Below are 24,357 nucleotides of genomic sequence, written 5' to 3'. Positions count from 1 at the left end.
GGTCTCAGCTTCCTCTCCGACAAGGAGCATGGTGATCTGGGCCCAGTTTCTGCCTCCAGTCCATGACAGATAGGTCCTGATTCTGTCCCTGCCCTCACACCAGGCCTGTCCTCTCCCCAGGAAACCTGGGTCAGAAGAAAAGCTGAGGGAAGAGACCTGGGAATAAAGGCTCCAGTCCTCTTCCCCTTCCTCCTGTCCCCGATTCTGGCCTCTTAACTGCCCCATTCGGGGACTCTTAGAACTGGCCCCCCCAACCAGTTCCACTTCAAATGCTACCAGCTGCTACCCCTAAACCCACAATCCCCATCTGAAGACACCAGGCGTACCCGCGTTGGAGAACATCCTACAAAATACTCAACCAGTCCAGACTCTACCACCCAAAAGTCAACTTGTTATCTCCCTGACCAGCACCCACCCAAACCCCCAAGGGAGCCGAGGGGCCTCAGGGACCTGCCGCTCACCCTGGCTTCTCTGGGGGAAGCTGGGAAAGCTCTGAGAAAACCAGCACCGCCAAGGGATCTCATCTCCCTGGGCAGGTGACACAGACCAGAGACACGATGGCAACAATGGACCATCCCAAGGACATCTCAGAACTGGGGAGGCAGTGACCTGCTTCCCTGGGCACCAGTCACTTCCTTTTTTTTAAACTTCCACTGTTGCTACAATATCATTGTACAGCCAATAAAAGTGAACAAAAGCCTTGTTATTACTATCATTTTGATGACTCGCCAGGGTAAATGACAACTCTTGCCTCCCTCAAGGTGCAATTATCTGGAAGTGAACATCATTAGAAGAGCATGTGGCCTCCCAAGGCTTCAAAAACAATTCTGCCAGTGCCTGCCTGCCAGCGCGCCCCTTGGCCCAGCAAGAAACTGCCTCAACCCATTTGGAAACTCCAAGGTCTTGTTTATCTGGGCCTCTGCTCCTCCTTCACCAACCCCAAGCCGAGATTCCAGGTACCCAACACGTGCACCAAATGAGGCCCCAGGTGTCTTGCCATCACTGACCTCTCTTCTTCCCACGTTTCCTAAGGAGAAAAACCTTCCTCCCACTGCCTTCCATCAAGCTTCACCCTGATGGCCATGAAAGAAGAAGGGACGTAGTGGGGTCCCTGGGGACATGGAGATCAGTATTTCCACCTGGCCTGTTCCCCCCAAGTTTTGTCCTGTGGGTCACCTGGCTTGCTTTGTAGTGTCCTGTTGACCCCCTCCAGCACTCCCAGTACAGCTCCAGCCCTGTCCCGCCCACCCAGTCCTGCCTGGCAGACTCCCGGCCAGCTCACCTGGAGGATTCAACTGGGCATCTTTCACCTTCTCTGGGGTCGAGAGTTTGAGAGCATGGCTTGGGGGCTCTTTGGAGAGCGTCTGCCCATCAGTCAGGGAGCTGGAGGGGTAAGGGGAAAACAATTGTTAGAAGACGACAGGCTGGCCTGGGCTCCCGATGCCAGCCCAGAACGTGTCAAGCACCCCCGGGGGTGATACTGGCATTGCTGCATCCTAGGGGGCTCGGGGGTCAAGACCTTACTATTTGCAGGAGTTAACCTCACCCCCATGCCATGCTCTCCCTTCAGTTTCTAAGAGCTCAGTAGAAAGAAAAATCGAGCCCTGCTCTACTCTAATTTGCTGTGTGACTCTGGGAAAGCACATGACTCTCTCTGGACTCAGTGTCCCCATCTGGACAAGAAAGGCTTGGAGTCTGGGCACGCAAGGTTTGAGGATTGGGAGGGGCTGCCAAGTCCCTCACGCCCACACCCACCAGCCCTCAGTCCCCGAGAACAGCCGTTCTTAGAAACTCAGAGCAGAGCTGAGGACACTCCTACAGCTCTCGTGGGTCCTAAGCTGGCTCCCAAGTGAGGCCCTCTTCTCAGGGGTGTCTGTGAGGGTGCCCTGTGTCCATTCCCTGATGGAGAGAACAGGCAGGGGGACCAGGGAAACCTGGGGCTCTTGTCATCTGTTTTCACTCCTGGTCTAGATCCCCTTGCCTTCAAGGCTTGGTGGCCCTGGACAATAAATCCTCTTCTGGTCAACACAGCTCATGGGGTTACTGGGCCTCTACTATATACTTAGCCTCACTGCTCCTCTGCGTGATTCCTCCTAAGGGTTCAACTGGCCAGACCTCAACCTTCTGGATGAGCAGACGGGGTTCAGTATACACCTCAGGGTCAAGCAAGGCTGTGGTGTTACTCAGCTCTGGGGACACGTGTCACAGTAATAGGCTATATAAATAGAACCTGGAGTTGTGCAGTGTGTAACCTGCGCAGCTGGTCTTGGCAGCCCTGAGGCAGGCCCCTGGCTTCAAAGAGTCCCACCTGTGTGTCAGGGTGGAGCTGGTCCCATCCCTGCCCAGTTCCCAGGCACCTGGCTCAGTTACCTGCTTTTCACATTCGGTCTTACTTCTTGCTGGTACCGTAGGTTCAAACTGAGTTTGCGAACACACTCAGGCCCACCTGGGGGTAGTCTGTTTAAGAACCTGAGATAGGTTTTAAAGCAAAAGACATCATGAGGTTTTGAAAGGGGGAGGGTGAGGAGCAGGGAGATAAGGAGTGGGGTGCCAGGCTGGTCCCCTTCTCGGGAACTTTGTGAGCAAGGCTGGGCCACAGGGCTGGAGCAGCCCTTCTGTTGCTATGGTAACCTGCTCCAGGAGGCTGCCAGAAGGACTGAAAAGCGTGCTTTTTTCAGATGAGGCCTGTTGTGCCAGCAGAGGGAAACAGAGGGTTCTGAAAACCGTAAGACGTGTCCTGCTGACTTTGGATCATTGGTCACTGCCACTACTCTCTTGGGTCGTTGAGTAAAAGCTGTCACCAAATGACCCCGAGCTCTGGGCTCAGGCAATTACAGGGCAAGCTGGGGGACACACACCCAACTAGGCTGAGGGTCCCACACTGAGTCTAGGAGGGGGGATGGTATCCTGTGAACATGGTATAACATCCATGCTCTATTTTGGTCCCTGTTCTCAAAAGACAGGGCTGCCTGCTTAAACTGATCAACTTTTGAAATCACCCGCTGGGTAGCCACCCCCAAATTAGCCAAGGCCATCGTTGGCTATAATCTCCCACCATCTTAACTATTGCCTCACAAACAAGCTTGCTTTTAAATCCCCACCATCAAAAGGTACGGGCAGCGTTTCTGCCACCTAATCAAATTTGCGTAAACCGGTTCTGGTCTTAAAACAGCGAAACAAACACTAAATGAAAGGACACCTCAGGAAGCCAAGGGCCAAGCCTAACCATCAGATTAGACCCTTCTTCAGTCTATGGGGAGGAGAGACAGTAGGCAGCAACTTCCTGTGAGGGCCTTTCCTGAAGTGTCTGCCCCCCGACCCTGCCCCACTGCAGCAGCAAGCCTCTTGTGACTCAATCACCTCTGCTGTCCTCTCCTCTCCCGGCGCCTGTCCTTTCCCTCCCTCAAGGAGAGGGTGGATCCTGTCCCCCTGCCTGTACTTGGCAGGACAAGAACCCCTTGAGGATGGCCCACGGAGGGTCTTACTCAGCTCTCTATGGGCCTGAAGAATATTGGATGCTTAAGACAAGGTCAAAATCTAATTATCAAAATGAGTAAAGAGTACTCTGCCCCTTGGCTCGAACCTTCAAGATTTAGTCCCCTTAAGGGGAGGGTACCCTTGTCCATTGACTGAAACTGAATGTGCTGGACCTTCCTATGACTTTTTCCTGCTCACTCAGGGTCATACTAGTAACAGACTCTACCGGTTTGGCTTGTAACACGGAAGTGAGTCAAACTGCAGGGCATGGAGGGCCATCTGTCCTTTCCTGAGGTGGCTGCTGCCTCGTGTGTCGCTGCTGGCCATGGTTGTCTTTCGTCTTTAATCCTCACCTGCGTCACTAGTGGTCACTTCTTGCCACTGTCCCTGTGCTGGCCTCCAGTGACTCACCTCCCTCCTACTCTGTGGGGTTTTCTTCGGTAGCAGGCTAGTAAATAAAATAGCCAAGCTTGTTAGAATTGTTAAGTCAGAGGAGATGGCTTCCAAAGTGGAATTTATAATGTTTTCCTGAAAGAAAAGAGTTCTGGGTAGAAATCCCTTCTGTTTTGACTCCTCAAGAGCAATTTGGGCCCCTTCTTATTCTTGCTGCTGTTCCAGAAATCACAAGTGGCTGGTAAATCATTGTGACAGGGGAAGTGTGAATATTATATAGTCAACCCAAGAAGCCTGTTAAAGGGGAGGAACACAGTATTCCCATGATTCTGGAATCCTCGACTACACCTGGAACGTGGCGCTCCAGAACTTGGCTCAGTGTCACAGGAGAAAGTTTCTAAGTAGCAGAATGACAGTAACGATGAGAGAACAGCCCAAGGGGGCTGACTTGCCTCTGCTTTTGCATTCCTAAGAGAAAGAGGAAAATCCAAAAAGGATCCCTGAGGAGGACACGAAGATGGCTTTGGTGGTAAAGAACTCGCCTGCCAATGCAGGAAACACAAGAGATGTGGATTCGATCCCTGATTCAGAAAGATCCCCTGGAGGAGGGGCACAGCAATCCACTCCAGTATTCTTGCCTGGAGAATTCCATGGACAGAGGAGCCTGGTGGGCTATGGTCCATGTGGTCGCAAAGTCGGACATGACTGAAGTGACTTAGCACAAGGATGCAAACTGCTCTCAACCCCAGTTCACACACACGGACTGTGAGCATCTTGCCTTACTCACTTTCACAGAAGCAAAAACTCCTTCAGTGTCCGCCCAATAGTAGCACGGGGAGCAAGAAAACACTTGGAGGGCACGTATGAGCAGGTATATTGTGAGGTGTGTGGGGTAAGCAGAGGAATCTGGGAGGGCCTGTACTCTCCTTTCCCTGAACTGGCTCTCCTTTCTCCTCCTGTCTTCCAGAAGATCTGATGGGAATCATTTAAAGACAGAGCCTGCCAATAGCTTCCTTCAGCTCCTCCTTCAGGAAGTCCTCCTGGATGATCCCTAACACCCCCTCACCCTTGTAGCCCTCAAACATGCAGGTTTGGACTTTGAAGCCCACAGGTAGCTTGAGAAACTTCTTGAGAGTAGGGGTCATGCCCGATTCAACCCTGTCCTCTGGCCCTATAAGTGCTCTCTGGCAGGCAGTTGGAGTAAATGTTGGTTGGACCTAATTCTGCTCAAGTTGTCACTACGTGTGTGACATTTAAGTCAAGGGAGCCTTCATTTTCCATGTGGACCCCTTGTGGATGGGGATCCAGCTCCCATTTATTTCTGTTGCCCTTTCTTCCCATTCAGCACTCTGCTCTGTACCAGTAAGTACTCCATAAATGCTTTCTTGAAACAATAGAGCACTCAGATTTACCAGAGTTGGCCTGCCTGGGTTCAAGTCACTTTACTTGCTCTACAACCTCGGGCAAGTCATGAACCTCTCTGAGCCTCAAGTTTTCTGCCTAAATCCTATGGCTATTGTGAGGATAACACGATACATGTAGTGCTTAGGCTCTCACAAATCTTTTGGTGAATAAGTAGGAGGAAATTCTTTGGTGAGATTAGGAGGGTTATTAAATAGGGTGAAAAGTCCCAATCCAAGTCTGGGGGTCCAGGGACCCTGCCGAGCCCAAGAACTCTCCTCCCTAGAAGGCAGTGTGGGGGCCAGGAGGTGGGAGGAGGGTAAGATCCTTGTTCCTTACACGGTCCTCAGGATGGAGCTGGCAGACCTGAGCAGGAGTGCCTCTGGCATGGTCCCCAAGAGGTGGCCACACCCTGCAAGCTCACCCCGGAGAGAACGAGAACCTCAGAGAGCCTGTTCAGGCGTCCCCTGGGAGAGCCGCATCAGCCCCAGAGAGGCCCAGCACCACCAAACTGCCCTGCAACAGAGACACAGAGTGAGTCACCCTGTGGCCTGACCAGGTCTGGGGCGACTGCCCTCCTTCCAGAGCATGACTCACTGGTTCCCAGCCTCGGTACCTGTCTGTAATTCACCACCACCTAAGCCCACATGCTCTGATCACATTGGGAACAACACAGCCTCGCAGCAGGTGGCTGCCTTGGGCCCCGGGGTCAATCAGTTACCTGGATGAGCAAATACATCAGATTCCGGGCCTCCTGACTCCTGTCCACTATTAGTAAACACCCCCCGACACCCCCGTACCACCACCACTCTTTCCCACCCCTTTCTTGTTCTGGTTCTCACCTCTCTCTGTCCTGGGGGCAAAAAGAGACTCTCTCTCCTACATGCTGCAGGGTATTTTCAATGGAGGGCATTGTCCAAATACTTCCCCAAATCCTAAAACCCCCCTGAGCAGGGATGGGAGCTGTGCCTCCTTCTGATCCCACAGTCCTGGGCACACTGGCTGGTCCCTCTGCACAGCTGGAGCTCGCGATGGCGGTGGCCTCGTCTGCAGCCCCGCTTCCTACTGGCTTCCCTGCTGTCCCACACAGTGGACCCCACACTGCATACTGCTCTTTAGTTGGCCTGACCTGCCTGTCTCATCTCAAGGATAAGGCTCCCCTGGCATCCCTCTTGCGATCCCTGATTCCCAGCCGGAAGACCCCCACCGAGGACTTACAGTGATGGACTGTGCACCTCCAGGGAGGGTCTGGCTGCCACAGGGTGCTCACCTTCCTCCTCGAGGCTGGTAGGCACAGGGCAAAGCCCTCGCTGTGCTCCTCCAGCTAAGGCATCGTAGGTGTGGGAGCCAGTGCTGCAGGGTCCCTGGGTCCAGGTGATGAGGCAGTGGGGCTGGGCGGGAGTGGGGACCCGCCCCAGTCTGCCCTGGGGCTGCCAGTGAGGTGCGGCCCCAGATACCTCTGGCCTACCTGGCGCAGGTCCTTGCTGCCCACCTGTGAGGCTTACATAAAGAGGGGCGGGAGGCGAGGGAGGGGCCTGCCGATGGCAGTGGGTGTGTTGTCTGTCATCCTTGGCAGAGACGCAGGAAGACACTGTTCCTGCTGAAGGGCTTTCTGCCTGGAGCTGGCCCTGGCCCCCAGGGGTTAGGCAGGCAACCCGACCTTTTTTTTCTTTGCCTTTTCAAACTTTTCTTTACTAAATACATGTATCATGCCAAGTGTTTTATGTGTGTTGGCTCTTTACATCTTCCAACAGCCCAATGTGGATTAATGGTACCATTTCCCAGGTGAGGTGACAGAGGCCCAGAGAATTTTATTTTATTTTTTCCTCCTTCCTCTTTTATCCCCCACTTTTTTTTAAATTGGAGGATAATTGCTTTCCAATATTGTGTTGGTTTCTGCCGCACAGCAATGTGAATCAGTCATAATTATATATATATATATATATATATATATATATATATATACACACACACACACACACATAATTGTACATATACTTGGGCTTCCCTTGTGGCTCAGCTGGTAAAGAATCCACCTGTAATGTGGGAGACCTGGGTTCGACCCCTGGGTTAGGAAGATCCCTTGGAGAAGGGAAAGGTTACATATATCCCCTTCCTCTTAAACCTCCCTCCTACCTCCCATCCTACCCCTCTAGGTCATCAGAGAGCACCAGGCTGGGCTCCTCTGTTATACAGCAACTTCCCACCAACCATATATTTTACAAATGATGGTGTATATATGTCAATGCTACTTGAGAGCTTTAGACATGTTCGATGTCACACGCCCAGCAAGAGGCAGAGATGTCATTTGAAATCCAGCTTTCCATAACTGGCTTTGAAACCAGGACACCATGTAAGCTGGATTTGACCATTATTTGCATCATCAAACTCAGCTGACAGCTCCATCTCACGTTGCCTCTAGAGAGCCCCTCTTCCATGGAAACAGTATCTCTGCACGTTGCCCTTTGTCCTCTAATACCCTCACCACTTCCACCTCATTCCAGAGACTCTTGGGTGTGTGGCATTATATCTGCATCTTCTAAAACCTGGGCCCTGCTCCCTGGAAACGCCCCTCCCAAACACTGTGCTATTTCACCTTCCAACCCCGAATCCCCTGCCCACCTGAGTTGTCACCTGCCAGCTGCCTCTGGGGTGAGCAGGTGTTGGAAGGGGTGAAAAAACAGAGGCCACTGGGTGTTAGGGGAAAATTTAAGCCAGCCCTAAAGTGAAGGCTCAGATGCAGGGCACAGCAGTGAGACGGGGCAGGGGTTATTCCAAGGCTCTCCACCCATTCAGATGGCAGATGACTCCCAGATTGCCACACGCTAAGCTGGCGTGTCACCACCAGCACACCAACTTCAAAAGAATTCTCCCCTTTCAAATTCCAATTTCTTAACAGTGATCCTTGCCCACTACCACTTCAGGGCACCTGACAATTCAGGTCTGGGGTGCTACCCCTGAGCCTCTCATGGGTTGGGAGCCCCTTTGAGAATCTGCTCGAAGCCCTCCGCTCACCCCTATCAATGTGCCCAAATGCTCTTGCAGTTTCAGGGCACCCAGGGTACTTTGGAAATCCATACACTCCAACCCCAGGGAACCCCAGAAAGAAATGCGGGATCCTTCCTCTGTCCTAAAGAGGGTATGGGTTGCCCCACTTTTTTCCTCTTTCTCCCACTTTCCTGGCGAGGATAGAGCATTGATGTTGGAGTTGGCACTGGGGGTCGATGTTGTGGGGGGGATGGCGGGAGAGATGTCCTCACTTTGGGGGGCTAGCAGGAATGCATGCCCAGATCCCTCAGCCCCTCCCAGGCAGCTTGACAACTCCTCTAAATGTAGAGTTTCCAAACTGATGAGGAGGCTGGGCAAACGGGCTTATTCTAGGCAGGAGGACTTGGGAAATGCATCATCTTCCCTTTCTATCCCCTCTCAAAAACTGCAAGCTTGCCTTCCCTGGCAGACCTTTCCTACTGTTCTTCAGACCCCTCCTCCTCCAGGAAGCCCTTTGGGAAGGACCCCCAGCTCTCAGGCTTCTTGCTGGAGCCGTGCTGGCTGTGTCCATCCCAGAGCGCTTAACGTTTAGAGGCTGGGTGTTACTATTTAAAACCGAATTGTCTACTACGAAATAAAAATCTTAAGCCCATATTTTCAGAGTTGGAAATGATCTCTGCCTGCCCCATGACTGCTAGCTCCAGGAGGCTCCTCCTTCCTACTATAATTACTGAGTACCTCCTCTGCGGACATTGCCAGGGGCCTGTGGGGCAGAGGCAAGCCCTTGTCTCAAAGGCAGAGCCTGGTCTCTGCCTCGAAGTCTTAGAGATGATGGAATTGACAGTTAATAAGCAAAGATGCTTTCAAGGTCACTGTGGGGTCACCAGACCAGGCTGGGGTAAGGGTACAAGGAAATTGAAGGAAGAAAGTTGGATAGGGGTGAAGGTTTACTTAACAAGAGAAAGAGGACAAGTGCCCCAGGCAGTGGTGCAGCAGAGGAAGTTGGTGCGGACAGGAGAGTGTCCAAGTGTCATAGACTCAGGCTGTGGACCGCCCCCAGGCCTGGGACCCCAGCCCACAGAGGGAGCTTGTCCAAGGCAGAGATCTTCTGGGGACACATGGTCTCTCAGAAAGGGTGAGGGCAGACATATCTTGCCAGGTCCATCAGAAGGAACATATTCGGGGCAGGCACCTGGGGTTCTTGACTGTGACTGATCCCCAGTACAAGGAGGCTCAGTGTTTTTCCTCCATCTTTGCCTAACAGGAGTGCTTGCTGAGAGGCCAAAGGCTTGTCTCAGCTTCATCTTGGCTCCTGCCATGGTGGGTGGGGTTGTCCCACCAGCCAGCTGACTTCTAACCCAATCTGCAGCACCAAATGCTTAACCTTCTCAAGCCAATCACACAGCCTACAGGGTCACGCCAAGGTCCTCTGCATGGCCTAGGAGGAGTCTGGCCATGCCCTAGACAGGTGCCTGGACACTGGGGCACCTGGATTCTAGGTCAGATTTCACCTCAGTTGGGTAACCTTGGGAAACTCCCTGGTCCTCTCTGGGACTCAGTTTCCCTAGGCAAGTCGCAGGCAGAGGGCTTTCCAGTTTTCTGTCTATGACTGGTGATTTGGATGTCTGGGTTGGAATTCTGCTGTGCCAGGCAAGGACAAGGCTACAGGACTGGGTGTTTCTGGACTCCAAAGCCTGAGAAGCTGGTGGGAACAAGGCAAGAATAATGATAGTAATGGCTAATAATCAACACGCTTGCACTACTAGCTGTGTGCCAGGCAGTGTTCTGTGCACCTTATACGTATATGGACATATTCAGTCCTCTCAACAGCTCAATGAGGTAGATCCTATCACTATCCTTACTTTACAGATGAGGAAACTGAGGTACAAGGAGATTCTGTAACTTGCCAAAGGTCTTTTGGTTAGCAGAGTAGAATGCAAACTTGGGCAGGTTCAGTGTTTATGCTGTTAACAGGCTGTACTTGATAGTCTCAGGCCTGCGGGGTGATTTGAGTGGGTGAGGCAGGGGCAAAAGCGAGTGAGGTGTAGAAAGGTGGGTGTCCCGTGGCCCTCTGAACTCCCACTCCCGAGCATTCATCATTAGACATTTTTATTACACCCTTTCTCCAAAATTTTGAAAAATTTGGGATAGAAGCAAGGTTTAAATCCTCAAACCATTTTCTTCTGTTGTATTGATAACTGACAGAGAGAACTGTCAACTGGTGCTTTGCATCATAATTGGGAGGGCAGTATGAAACTTGGAGTGGACACAATTCTGACACATAGCAAAGAAGCTTGCCATCTCCCATCACTCGCTGTTTTTATTTGAAGACCCGCAAGTCTGACTTTGGGTTACACTTTTTCTCCTGTTATGGCTCAGCTAGTCCATCTGTAAAATGAAGAGGTGGAAGGGATGGTCTCTAAATTCCAGCTCTGATGATAGATGGTTTTCCATGTTTCTATTAAGGAGATGAGAGGAAGGAAGAACACTGCCATTTTTCAGGTTCTGGACCAGTTCTTAGCCAGAGACACTTCATGGTGTCAGGATGGGGGCAAGGCTGGGGTTTAGACTTCTACCAACAGGGGTGTTGTGCCCCTGCAGCATATGGATGTTGGCGCCCAGACTTGGTCCCTGTCCTGGAGGAGCCCACGGTCTAAAGATGGGCATGAAGGAGACAGGCACTTATATGACCTACACACACGAGAGACATCTGTGAGCATGGCAGGCAAGGGTGTTGTGCAGTGTGGACACAGCCTCGGGAGACTGATCTCCTAGGAGAACATCATGTCACTTTATTCACAGTGAGAACTAACACTTACTGAACAATTAGTATGTGACAGGCCCTGTTCCAATAATGTCATATGTGTCAACACATTTACTTATCTCAACAATCTTATAAAGCAGGTACTAAATCATAATGCCCATTTAAGAGGCAAATGAAGCACAGAGAAATGAAGTAACTTGCTAATGTCTACAGAGCTTGTAACTGGAATGGTTGGAATTCAAATCTAGGCAATCTGGCTCCAGATTTTATGTTACGAACAATAATGTGCACTGCATAAAATTGAGTGAGGCTCTCCGAGCCTCCTTATTCCTCTCCACACACTTCAGCAACATGGGATTTGGTAGGAGAAACTGACTGAGAAAGGCAGAGCACTGGTTGAGACACTGGTTTAATGCACGTGCAATTTTAAATTCTTCAAATCAGTATACTCCTGACATGTCATTACAATATCCAACATATAATGAAAAACAATCAGACATTTGAAAAGTCAGGAAATGTGGGCCAAAATCAAGGGGAGAAAATAGCCAATAGAAACATACTCAGGCATGACAGAAATGTTGGAATAAGCATGCGTGCATGCTCAGTTGCTCAGTCCTGTCTGACCCTTTGCGACCCTATGGGCTGTAGCCCACCAGGCTTCCCTGTCCATGGAATCTCTTGGGCAAGAATACTGGAGTGGGTTGCCATTTCCTACCCAAGGGGATCTTCCCTACCCAGGGATTGAAGCCAAGTCTCCTGTGTCTCTTGCATTGGCATGCAGATTCTTTACCACCGAGCCACCCGGGAAGCCCTGAAATAAGCATACAAAGATTTTAAAACAGTTACTAACAGTTCAATAATTTAAAGAAAAAATGATACAACTGATGAACAGATGGAAAAATCACAACATAAAAATAGAAAGTATAAGAAAAATACAGTCTCTGAAATGAGAATTTTACCAGATGAGTTTGATAGCAGATTGAAAAGTTCATATACCTGAAAGTTCATTCCCCTTAAGACAGAATAATAGAAATTATTCAATCCGAAGAGCAGAGAGAAAAAGATTTTTTAATTGAACAGAACAAAACATTACTGAAAGAAGATGACAAAAAACTAAGTAAATGCAAAGGCATCTCAAGATCAAAAGACTTGATATTATAGATTCCAAATTGATCTACAGGTCAACATAATCCTTATCAAAATCCTAGCTGTTTTTTCTGCAGAAATTAACAAACTGGTATAAAATTACTATGAGATTTCAAAAGACCCAGATAGACAAAACAATCTTGAAAAAGAACAAGTTGGAGGATCCACACTTCTTGATTTCAAAACATATTATAAACCTACAGTTTCCTGCTTCCATGGTGGCTCAGCAGTAAAGAATCTGCTTGCAATGCAGGAGACGCAGTTTCAGTCCCTGAGCGGGGAAGATCCCCTGGAGGAGGAAATGGCAACCCACTCCGGTATTCTTGCCAGGAAAACCCTATGGACAGAGGAGACTGGCAGGCTACAGTCCATAGGTTCATAAAGAGTCAGACACGACTGAAGTGACTGAGCACACAAGCACAGTGTGTCCTTCAGTACTCAGGATAAAGTGGTACCAGCATAAAACAGACATACAGATAGATGCAATAGAATATAGAATCCAGAAACCAATCTTCATATTTATAGTCAATTGATTCTCAACAAGCTGGAATCAAGATTGCTGGGAGAAATATCAATAACCTCAGATATGCAGATGATACCACCCTTATGGCAGAAAATGAAGAAAAACTAAAGAGCCTCTTGAGAAGAGTGAAAAAGTTGGCTTAAAACTCAACATTCAGAAAACTAAGATCATGGTATCTATTCCCATTACTTCATGGCAAATAGATGGGGAAACAGTGGAAACAGTGGCAGACTTTATTTTTGGGGGCTCAAAAATCACTGCAGATGGTGATTGCAGCCATGAAATTAAGACGTTTACTCCTTGGAAGGAAAGTTATGACCAACCTAGAAAGCATATTAAAAAGCAGAGACATTACATTGCCAACAAAGGTCTGTCTAGTCAAGGCTACAGTTTTTCCAGGACAAATGTATGGATGTGAGAGTTGGACTATAAAGAAAGCTGAGTGCTGAAGAATTGATGTTTTTGAACTGTGGTGTTGGAGAAGACTCTTGAGAGTCCCTTGGACAGCAAGGAGATCCAACCAGTCCATCCTAAAGGAAATCAGTCCTGAATATTCATTGGAAGGACTGATGTTGAAGCTGAAACTTGAATACTTTGGCCACCTGATATGAAGAGCTGACTCATTTGAAGAGACCCTGATGCTGGGAAAGATTGAAGGCGGGAGGAGAAGGGTACAACAGAGGATAAGATGGTTGGATGGCATCACCGAATCAATGGACATGAGTTTGAGTAAACTTCGGGAGTTGGTGATGGACAGGGAGGCCTGGTGTGCTGCAGTCCATGGGGTTGCAAAGAGTCAGACACAACTGAGCAACTGAACTCATTCTTAACAAGGGTGCCATGACAATTCAATGTGGGAAGTATTCTTTTCAACAAGTGGTACTGTGGCAACTTAATATCCATGTGCAAAAGAATAAAGTGTCCAACTTTACACCATACACAAAAAATTAATTTGAAATGTATCAAAGACCTAAATGTAAGAGCTTAAAGTGTAAAAATGCTAGAAGAAAATATAAGAATAAATCTATATAGACTTGAATTAGGTAAAGCCTTCTTAGCTAAGACACCAAAAGCACAAGAAACAAAAGAAAAGTAGACAAATTGGGCTACATCAAAATTAAACCTCTTTGTGCTTCAAAGGACATCAAGAAAGTGAAAAGATAACCCACAGAATGGAAGAAAATATTAGCAAATCATTTATCTGATAAGAGAATTAGCAAATCATTTCTTTGATATGAGAACTCTAATAATTCAACAAAAAAGAAAAATAACCCAAATGAAACTGGGCAAAGGATCTGAATAGACATTTTTCCAAAGATAAACAAATGGAGAAGAAATGCGTGATGTCCATCATTATCAGCTATCAAAAAATGCAAATCAAAACCAGAATGAGATAACACTTCATACCCACTAGAACGGCTGTATAAAAAAGGTGGATACTGGGGATTCCCTCGTGGCACAATGATGAGAGCTCTGTGCCATCACTTCCCAGGGCATGGGTTCAGTCCCTGGTCAGAGAACTAAGATCCCACAAGTGAGTATGTGGATAAATTGGAACTCTTGTACACTGCTGGTGGTAGGTAATGCAGCTGCTTTGAAAAACAGTCTGCTAGTTCCTCAAAAGATCATGCATGGAGTTATATGATCGAACAATTTCACTTTTAGGTTTATATCTGAAATAAAATATATGTTCATACAAAAACTTATACATAAATATTTATTGGAGCATTATTCATAATAATCCGAAAATAAAAACTCAAATGTTCATCAGCTGATAAATGGGTAAACTAAATGTGGTATGTCAATACATTGGAATTTATTTGGCCATAAAAAGAATGAAGTACTGATACATGATACAACATGAATATGAATCATGAAAACATGCTGAATAAACGAAGCCATTCACAATAGATAATATATCATATCAGATCATTTAAGTGAAACATCCAGGCTAAGCAAATCTATATAAACAAAAAGTACATTAGTGGTTGCCTAGGGCTGGAGGCTTGAGGGAAAATGGAAATGCTAATGGGTTAGGGGTTCATTTCAGGTAAAGAAAATACTTTAAAATAGACTGTGGTGATGTTTGCACAAATCTAGAAATATACTAAAAATCACTGGATTTTATACTTTAAATGGGTAAAATTTATGGTATGTGATTTATATCTCAATAAGGCTGTTATATTAAAAAAATAAATGGAGCCTCATCTACCTGTAAAACATCAAATATCTTCAAAATGGAAGTAAATATGAGATAGATACAAACAAGGACCTATTGTTGGTACAGAGAACTATATTCAATACCTTTTAATAACCTATAATGTAAAATAGTAGAAAACAGAATGTGTATATATATATATTTTTTCATATGTATACACACACATATATTTATAACTGAATCACTTTTCTGTATACCTGAAACTCACACAACATTGTCAACCAACTATATTTCAATAATTTTTTTAAAGGTGAAATGATATCTAAATGAAATACGAGAGATTGTTTCATCAGCACACTTACGTGATGACTTGAAATCATGTCTACAAATTCTTTACACTCTTCCCATCAATCAATTGTCTTATTCTCCTCTTCTTAAATATGAGATGGCCTTAATGACCAGCTTCTAACAAATACAATGTAGCAGAAGTGACACTGTGTGATTTCCAAGGCTAGCTCATAAAAGGTAATACAATTTTCATCTGATTCTCTCACAATACACACTTTTTGTATCCCTGACCTACTATGGCAGAAGTCAGGCTACCCTGAAGCCACCATGAAGGAGACCATGTGAAATTAAATAGAGGAGATACTGAGGCTTCCTGGTTGATCCAAACCGCAGCCTATTGAGTCTCACCACCTCAGGCATCAGACATATGAGTAAAGAACACTTGAGACAACCCCAGGCCCAGCCACCAGTTGTCATGTCAAGAAAACACTCAAGCAGACTATACTAGAGAAGTCCACTGGCAAAACTAAGGTCTCTGGTGAACAGCAAGTGTGGTAAGTTGAAAATGCCCCCACCTAAATATTCATCTTCTAATCTCTCAAAACTGAATATTACTTTATATGCCCCCATCCAATAAAAGGCAGGGGGTGGGGGGGTTGCAGATGTGATTAAACTGAAAATCTTGACAAGGAGTTGATCCTGGATTATCTTGGTGGGCACTAAACGCAGTCCCATGAACTCCTTATGGCAAAATTCAGACTTAAACTGAAGAAAGTAAGGAAAACCACTACACCATTCAGGTATGACCTAAATCATATCCCTTGCAATTATACAGTAGAAGTGACAAGTAGATTCAAGGGTTTAGATCTGATAGACAGAGTGCCTGAAGATCTATGGATGGAGGTTTGTGACATTGTACAGGAGGCAGTGATCAAGACCATCCCCAAGAAAAAGAAATGCAAAAAGGCAAAATGGTTGTCTGAGGAGGCCTCACAAATAGCTGAGAAAAGAGAAGCTAAAGTCAAAGGAGAAAAGGAAAGATATAAGCATCTGAATGCAGAGTTCCAAAAAATAGCAAGGAGAGATAAGAAAGCCTTCCTCAGTGATCAATGCAAAGAAATAGAGAAAAACAATAGAATGGGAAAGACTAGAGATCTCTTCAAGAAAATTAGAGATACCAAGGGAACATTTCATGCAAAAATGGGCTCAATAAAGGACAGAAAAGATATGGACCTAACAGAAGCAGAAGATATTAAGAAGAGGTGGCAAGAATATGCAGAAGAACTATACAAAAAAGATCTTCATGACCCAGATAATCACGATGGTGTGATCACTCATCTCGAGTCAGACATTCTGGAATGTGAAGTCAAGTGGGCCTTAGGAAGCATCACTACGAACAAAGCTAGTGGAGGTGATGGAATTTCAGTTGAGCTATTTCAAATCCTGAAAGATGATGCTGTGAAAGTGATGCACTCACTATGCCAGAAAATTTGGAAAACTCAGCAGAGGCCACAGGACTGAAAAGGTCAGTTTTCATTCCAATCCCAAAGAAAGGCAATGCCAAAGAATGTTCAAACTACCACACAATTGCACTCATCTCATACGCTAGCTAAGTAATGCTCAAAATTCTCCAAGCCAGGTTTCAGCAATACGTGAACTGTGAACTTCCAGGTGTGCAAGCTGGTTTTAGAAAAGGCAAAGGAAGCTGAGATCAAATTGCCAGCATCTGTTGGATCATCGAGAAAGCCAGAGAGTTACAAAAAATCATCTACTTCTGCTTTATTGACCATGCCAAAGCCTTTGACTGTGTGGATCACAACAAACTGTGGAAAATTCTTAAAGAGATGGGAATATCAGACCACTTTACCTGCCTCCTGAGAAATGTATGCAGGTCAAGAAACAATAGTTAGAACTGGACATGGAACAACAGACTGGTTCCAAATAGGAAAAGGAGTAAGTCAAGGCTGTATATTATCACCCTGCTTATTTAACTTATATGCAGAGTACATCATGTGAAATGTCAGGCTGGATGAAGCACAAGCTGGAATCAAGATTGCTGGGAGAAATATCAGTAACCTCAGATATGCAGATGACACCACCCTATGGCAGAAAATGAAGAACTAAAGAGCCTCTTGATGAAAGTGAAAGAGGAGAGTGAAAAAGCTGACTTAAAACTCGGGCTTGGTACACTGGGAAGACCCAGAGGGTGGAGAGGGAGGTGGGAGGGGGGGATCGGGATGGGGAATACATGTAACTCCATGGCTGATTCATGTCAATGTATGACAAAATCCACTGAAATGATGTGAAGTAATTAGCCTCCAACTAATTAAAAAAAAAATAAATAAATAAATAAAATAATAAATAAATAAACAAATACCTAACATTAAAAAAAAAAACAACAACATTCAGAAAACTAAGTTCATGGCATCTGGTTCCATCATTTCACAGCAAATAGAAGGGGAAACAATGGAAACAGTGACAGACTTTATTTTTGAGGGGCTCCAAAATTACTGCAGATGGTGACTGCAGCCATGAAATAAAAAGATGGTTGCCCCTTGGAAGAAAAGATATGACCAACCTAGACAGTATATTAAAAAGCAGAGACATTACTTTACCAACAAAGGTCCATCTAGTCAAAGCAATGGTTTTTCCAGTCTTCATGTATGGATGTGAGTTGGACTATAAAGAAAGCTGAGTGCCAAAGAATTGATGCTTTGAACTGTGGTGTTAGAGAAGACTCCTGAAAGTCCCTTTGACTGCAAGGAGATCCAACCAATCAATCTAAAGGAAATCAGTCCTGAATATACATTGGAAGGACTGATGTTGAAACTGAAACTCCAATACTTTGGCCACCTGCTGCGAAGAACCAACTCATCGGAAAAGACCCTGATTCTGGGAAAGATTGTAGTCAGGAGGAGAAGGGGATGACAGAGGATGAGATGGTTGGATGGCATCACCAACTCAATGGACATGAGTTTGAGTAGGCTCCAGGAGTTGGTGATGGACAGGGAAGCCTGGCTTGCTGCAGTCCATGGGGTTGCAAAGAGTCAGACACAACTGAACGACTGAACTGAACTAAACTGAATTGCAGTCCCAGGTATCACAAGAGGGAGATAGAGGGAGATTTGACAGGCACAAAAGAGAAGAAGGCAGTGTGAGCACAGAGCAGAGACTGGAGTGGTATAACCACAAGCCAAGGGTAGATGTTGGTAGAGGAAAGAAGAGGAAAAAGGAAAGAGGCAAAGAAGAGGGGATTCTCCCCTACAGCCTCTGAAAGGAGCACAACCCTGCTGACACCTTGATTTTAGCCCCATGAAACTGATTTCAGACTTCTGCCCTCTAGAATTGTGAAAGAATAAATTTATGCTGTTTTAAACCACTAAGTTTATGGTGATTTGTTACAGTGGCAATAGGAAACTAATACAGCAAATGAAGAACATAGGTCTGCCAACAACCTTATATAAATGAGCTTGAAAGAGGGTCTTCCATCCAGATGAGTGTTACCCTGGTTAATATCTTGAGTGTAACCTCATGATAGACCCTAAGCTAGAACCACTTAGCTAAGTTGCTCCTGAATTACTGACCCATAGAAACCATGAGAAATAATAAGGGATTGTTGTTGGCTTGAGGCACTGCAGTTTTGAGTTGTTAAGCAGCAAGAAATAACCACAACATATTCACTACAAGAAATGCTATAAGAGTTTATTCAGGTTAATGGGAATTACACCAGATGAAAACATGGATTTGTTAGGAAAAGCACACTGATTGAAATCGCCCACCCTGGCCAGGCACCATAGTAACCATATGCATGAGTTGTTTTATGACAGGAGGTCCTGGTAAGGAACATGGAACTAATAAACCTCCACCAACCAGAAGAGTTCGGGAAAGGTCAAAAGGAGACACCACATGTTTGACCACTTCCCAGCATCCCTTTTCTCTGGCATCCATCTTGGCTGAACAAGGCGTGCACCACCAGGAAGGACTCTGAGTCAGAATGATTGGCTAAAGATAACCTGGAAACTAATCCCATCACTATAAAACCCGAGACTATAAACCATGTGACAGAGCTGTTCTCCTGGGTTCCCTTAACCTGCTGGTCTCCGCCCGGGTGCCCTTTCCCAGTAAAATCTCCTGCTTTGTCAGCATATGTGTCTCCTCAGACAATTCATTTCTGAGTGTTAGACAAGAGCCCAGTTTCGGGCCCTAGAAGGGGCCCCCCTTCCTGCAACAAATGGCGACTCTGGCGGGGACTCTTCTTTGCTGCGACTGACATCCTGACCACTTGGGGTACTCAGGGGCCAGCTTGCCTGCCAATGGACCAGACCCAGCGGCCGCAACTGGGACCCTTTTGTCCCTGGTCTCCTCCTGATGCAGACAACTGGCCAGAGTGCCCCGACTGGTGGGGAACAAGAGACTTCATTGACCTCTCTTCCCTTCCCTCTCTCTTTCCTCTCCTTAACCCTTCCAATGCTTCCCCTTTTTTCTAGTCCCCGGGTCCTGGACGCAGAAATCTGGTCGAAAGGCCTCAGCCTGGGCTGAGCATTGGAGACTGATCACCTCCTCTTGGCAGAGAACTCGAATTCTGGTTCTGTTCTGGTCTGGTTTATGGTAGGGCCAAGTTCCAGTCCTCCCTTCTCTGGAGGCCCAGGGTAAAGTCCCGAAACACCTGGGTATCTGCAGATGGCAGGAGACGTCTGTAAGGCTACCCTTTTTGCCCCCTCTCCTACCTCCTCCCCCTTCTTCTTTCAACCTGGTTTCCTTTCCTCCCTTTGAAATCTTTGAAGACCTGAGATATTTTCCTTTACTCTGTTAGTACTTGGATCTGAAGTTCTATGTCTCTCTAGGAGGTTTTCTGAGAGACTGTATGCTTGTATTTAAGGGAGTGGCTGATGAAGACTTACTAGGTTTATATGTGTTTTAACTCTGTGCTCTGCATTGTGATTTTTGATGGCCATTTGCTTTGTCTGGCCACCATTTGGTTTAGACTTACCACCATTTTGTTAGAACTTGATTTTCCCTGTGCCTTGAGACCAGGGCTCTCAGGAACAATTATCTAGACCATCTCTAACTCCTGAGACTGAGGAAAAATGGGAAAACACCTTTAAAATTTTTATTTATTCCAACTGTTTTTTTATAAACTAGTAAATTTTATATTGTAATACCTAATTCATGACTTAACTTAGAAAATGAACCTAGATCTTGTTTTGTGTCTGTCTAAATATGTCTTGGTATGATTTGGCTCTGGGTAATATTTTTTAGGTTAATTTGCAAAAGAGATCTATTTAATTGGCTTAAAGAAAGGTAAACATTTACAAATCAAATAATTCTAAATTAAACAATAAATTCCAGGTTCATGTGAAATGGTAAATATTCAGTATTAAATACCTGATATTAATGTTTGTTTGTTGATCTATCTAATATAGACATATCTTAGAGTAATTAACATTAAGTAGAATATTTTCATTGTACCTAGGTTTAATATAAGTTAAGTATTATCATATCTGTTACAAGTTTGTCAACAAGGAAATTACCTCGAGTGAAGAAACTTCTAAAAAAAAATGTAAATGAGATATGAGCTTTTAGATAAGCTCTATTATGAATAATTATGCTTTAGGAATATCTGTCTAAAATAGTCTCTCCAGATTGGGGTAACTTGAATTTCTAAGGGTTGTGCTAAATTAAGTGTTGGAAGAATATTGAATAGTTAGGTCATTGCCAAATAAAATAGACTTTGAAACATTTACTACTAAACTCTTCTACAGAAAAACTAAAGAGATTTGGGACTATAAATGAATAATGTTTGGTGCCATCCTAAAATGTTTTAAGAAAGCAAGGGTTTTAGAAATTTTTACTGGTATTTATGCTCACCAATCTATAAAATGCTAATATAAAAGTTAGTTCTTGGTTGCTAAAGGAAAGTAGGAAGTGTGTTTTCAGTAAAAAAAAAAAGATGAAAAATACTAAAAAAAGTTACGCATGATCAGGATTTTTAAAAAATTGGATTAAAATTAGTTATATAAATGGATTTTTTTAGGAATGACACAGCCATAGGAAAACTGGTTAGAGCCAAAACTGGTTAGGTCCAAGATGGCAGAGTCAACTTTCACTAGACCTTGAGCCTTGGTATATACACTCATCCCTATCATGACATATCAACAAGCCAAATGATACACCCATCAACATTGACTAAATCTGACCAAATGTTCTAAACCCTTTTAATTGATTTTTTTGACAAAACTTCCTAAACTAAATTCTTTTGAAGTTCCTTTGACCTCTAGCTAACTTTGGGGTGCTTCAGAGGGCCACTGAAACATCCCAAAGAGAGAAACTAAACTATGTTTATTTGGTTGGCTAAATTACATGAAAAATATTATCAAATGAGTAATAAATCCTCTCATGTTATAATGTATGGTAAATATTACTGATATAGATATCCTAGAAATTATATGGAGCTCTTAACATTCTGATATGTCCTAATATTCTAATGAAAAACCTGATGACTTCACAAAAGTTAACAAAGGACTGAATGAACCAGTGAATATGCTTATAACTTTTATGGTTTCTATCTGAAAAACTACATGTTTGAATCTTGTGTTTTCCAGGAATAGGGAAAACCTTCCTCTCAAACTAATTATGACAATAATTTGGTAAAATTCTATGTTATAAACAAAACAATTTTATTTTCTCTCTACCTGACTCCTCCAGAAATTGGAAACTCTTAGGTTTCCAGTAAGTTTATCAAATGAGTTAGGAAGGTTGTCTCACTAACAGGTACAAAAACCTCAAGGAATTTTTGAGACCTTAAAAAGGAAGAATTCACCTAAATTTGTTAGGTGAAATCTGTGATAAGCCTTTGGTGTGAGTTTCCCAGCCTTGTTTTATTTTAAAAGTTCTGTCTGAGACTCTATAAACATTTCAGCAAAATAAAAAGTCTATGATCAATTATGGTTATATAAATTATCAGGCCAAAATTAGTGACAGCAGACCTATTTTGCAAACAAACTAGCCTTAATTTGGTTATATTTGATAAAAATGAGGGTAATTTTAGGGAGAAAAAGATTTTTCAATAAATGTTAAATCCCAGTTTGTTAATGGAGATCTGCATCTAGTAAGACTCATTTCTTGGATAGTTCTTTTCTGTTAACATGATATTAATGTAAAGTTTAATTGAATTCTTAAAGAACACCCTAAGTTTGTTTCTGAAGCTTATCTCAGTAACCTATCTTTGGATGAAGATCAGATGCCTCATGACCTGCAACCGGGACTAGAACAAGACATAATTTAAGGGACGGTCTCCAACCTGGATGGAAGGACATTTTTATAAGGTACTCTTAACTAGCTCATGCACAATGAAACTGAAGGGAAATTATTAATTCCCACTTCCAAAGGCCCCTACACTGGACTGGTCTATAGAGAAGACAGCTGACCTGATCTCACCTTAAAATGATGCTCAAACAGAGGAGAAACTACACTACACCAGGATGAGAAGATGACAACATCAGAGGTAGACTGCTTGCCCAAGATGCTGGACCTGATTCATATGATCATTTATAATGTTTTCTTGACTTCTTAGACCTTTGTATATAAATCAAATACTTTTCTATCATAGGCCTGATCCTATGCTAGTTTTAGAAATCAATCCAGTTGTTGGGTTTGTGACCAATTACCTGTATCTAGTTCTGGGTTACCTTGGTAAATTTCTCTACTACAAGGCTTTAACTGGTTGGCCCTGAGAAAATTTATTTAAAAAAAATTATAGTCATATTCAGGTCACTATTGATATTACTAGATGGGACCCCCTCACCAGGCCAATTAATAATGCCTGCCCTGACTGTGGCCATAAATTTAAGCTTTCTTCTATTACTCAAGCTCAATCAGAACAACAAGCAAAGTTTCAGCAAAGGAGGAAAAAATCTCCCACAATCATGGGATGGATTTGTATAGATAACACCAGGCTATGGTAATTTAGGTTTTAAGTCTCCTTTATGTTGGAAACAATTAAATCATACTAAGAAATAGAGGAAAACAACAGAATTGGAAAGATTAGAGATCTCTTCAAGAAAATTAGAGATACCAAGGGAACATTTCATGCAAAAATGGGCTCAATAAAGGACAGAAAAGATATGGACCTAACAGAAGCAGAAGATATTAAGAAGAGGTGGCAAGAATACACAAAAGAACTGTACAAAAAAAATCTTTGTGACCCAGATAATCACAATGGTGTGATCACTCACCTAGAGCCAGACGTCCTGGAATGTGAAGTCAAGTAGGCCTTAGAAAACATCACTACGAACATCACACTAGTGGATGTGACGGAATTCTAGTTGAGCTATTTCAAATCCTAAAAGATGGTGCTGTGAAAGTGCTGCACTCAATATGCCAGCAAATTTGGAAAACTCAGCAGTGGCCACAGGACTGGAAAAGGTCAGTTATCATTCCAGTCCCTAAGAAAGGCAATCCCAAAGAATGCTCCAACTACCGCACAATTGCACTCATCTCACACGCTAGTAAAGTAATGCTCAAAATTCTCCAAGCCAGGCTTCAGCAATACGTGAACTGAGAACTTCCAGATGTTCAAGTCGGTTTTAGAAAAGGCAGAGGACCAGAGATCAAATTGCTAACATCCGCTGAATCATCAAAAAAGGAAGAGAGTTCCAGAAAAACATCTATTTCTGCTTTATTGACTATGCCAAAGCCTTCGACTGTGTGGATCACAACAAACTGTGGAAAATTCTGAAAGAGATGGGAATACCAGACCACCTGACCTGCCTCTTGAGAAACCTGTATGCAGATCAGGAAGCAACAGTTAGAACTGGACATGGAACAACAGACTGGTTTCAAATAGGAAAAGGAGTACGTCAAGGCTGTATATTGTCACCCTGCTTGTTTAACTTATATGCAGAGTACATCATGAGAAACACTGGGCTGGAAGAAGTACAAGCTGGAATCAAGATTGCCAGGAGAAATATCAATAACCTCAGATATGCAGATGACACCACCCTTATGGCAGAAAGTGAAGAGGAACTAAAAAGCCTCTTGATGAAAGTGAAAGAGGAGAGTGAAAAGTTGGCTTAAAGTTCAACATTCAGAAAACTAAGATCATGACATCTGGTCCCATCACCTCATGAGAAATAGATGGGGAGACAGTGGAAACAGTGTCAGACTTTATTTTGGGGGGCTCCAAAATCACTGCAGATGGTGACTGCAGCCATGAAATTA

At 44.6% G+C, this 24,357-nt stretch overlaps 1 protein-coding gene across 3 annotated transcripts in view; it reads right to left on the bottom strand.

The window, feature by feature from the left end:
• The window catches only part of ACSBG1 (acyl-CoA synthetase bubblegum family member 1), a 64,372-nt gene that overhangs the window by 27,789 nt on the left and 12,226 nt on the right, over positions 1-24,357 (bottom strand). Inside the window, exons 1-4 of one of the 3 annotated variants that reach the window (XM_043489787.1) lie at positions 6,542-6,648; positions 5,611-5,787; positions 2,371-2,469; positions 1,283-1,383 (exon numbers count right to left, since the gene is read on the bottom strand). In XM_043489787.1, the coding sequence (XP_043345722.1) occupies positions 1,283-1,383; positions 2,371-2,469; positions 5,611-5,660 (250 nt within the window). In that variant the 5' untranslated portion in view covers positions 5,661-5,787; positions 6,542-6,648. Of the gene's footprint in view, positions 1-1,282; positions 1,384-2,370; positions 2,470-5,610; positions 5,788-6,489; positions 6,649-24,357 lie in introns of those variants that run through there. The other 2 variants (XM_043489786.1, XM_043489788.1) reach the window with 2 other exon arrangements.

The sequence above is a fragment of the Cervus canadensis genome, chromosome 17 (genome assembly GCF_019320065.1).
Source record: "Cervus canadensis isolate Bull #8, Minnesota chromosome 17, ASM1932006v1, whole genome shotgun sequence".
Classification (NCBI taxonomy): domain Eukaryota; kingdom Metazoa; phylum Chordata; class Mammalia; order Artiodactyla; family Cervidae; genus Cervus; species Cervus canadensis.
This window is presented reverse-complemented; position numbering and strand designations above follow the sequence as displayed.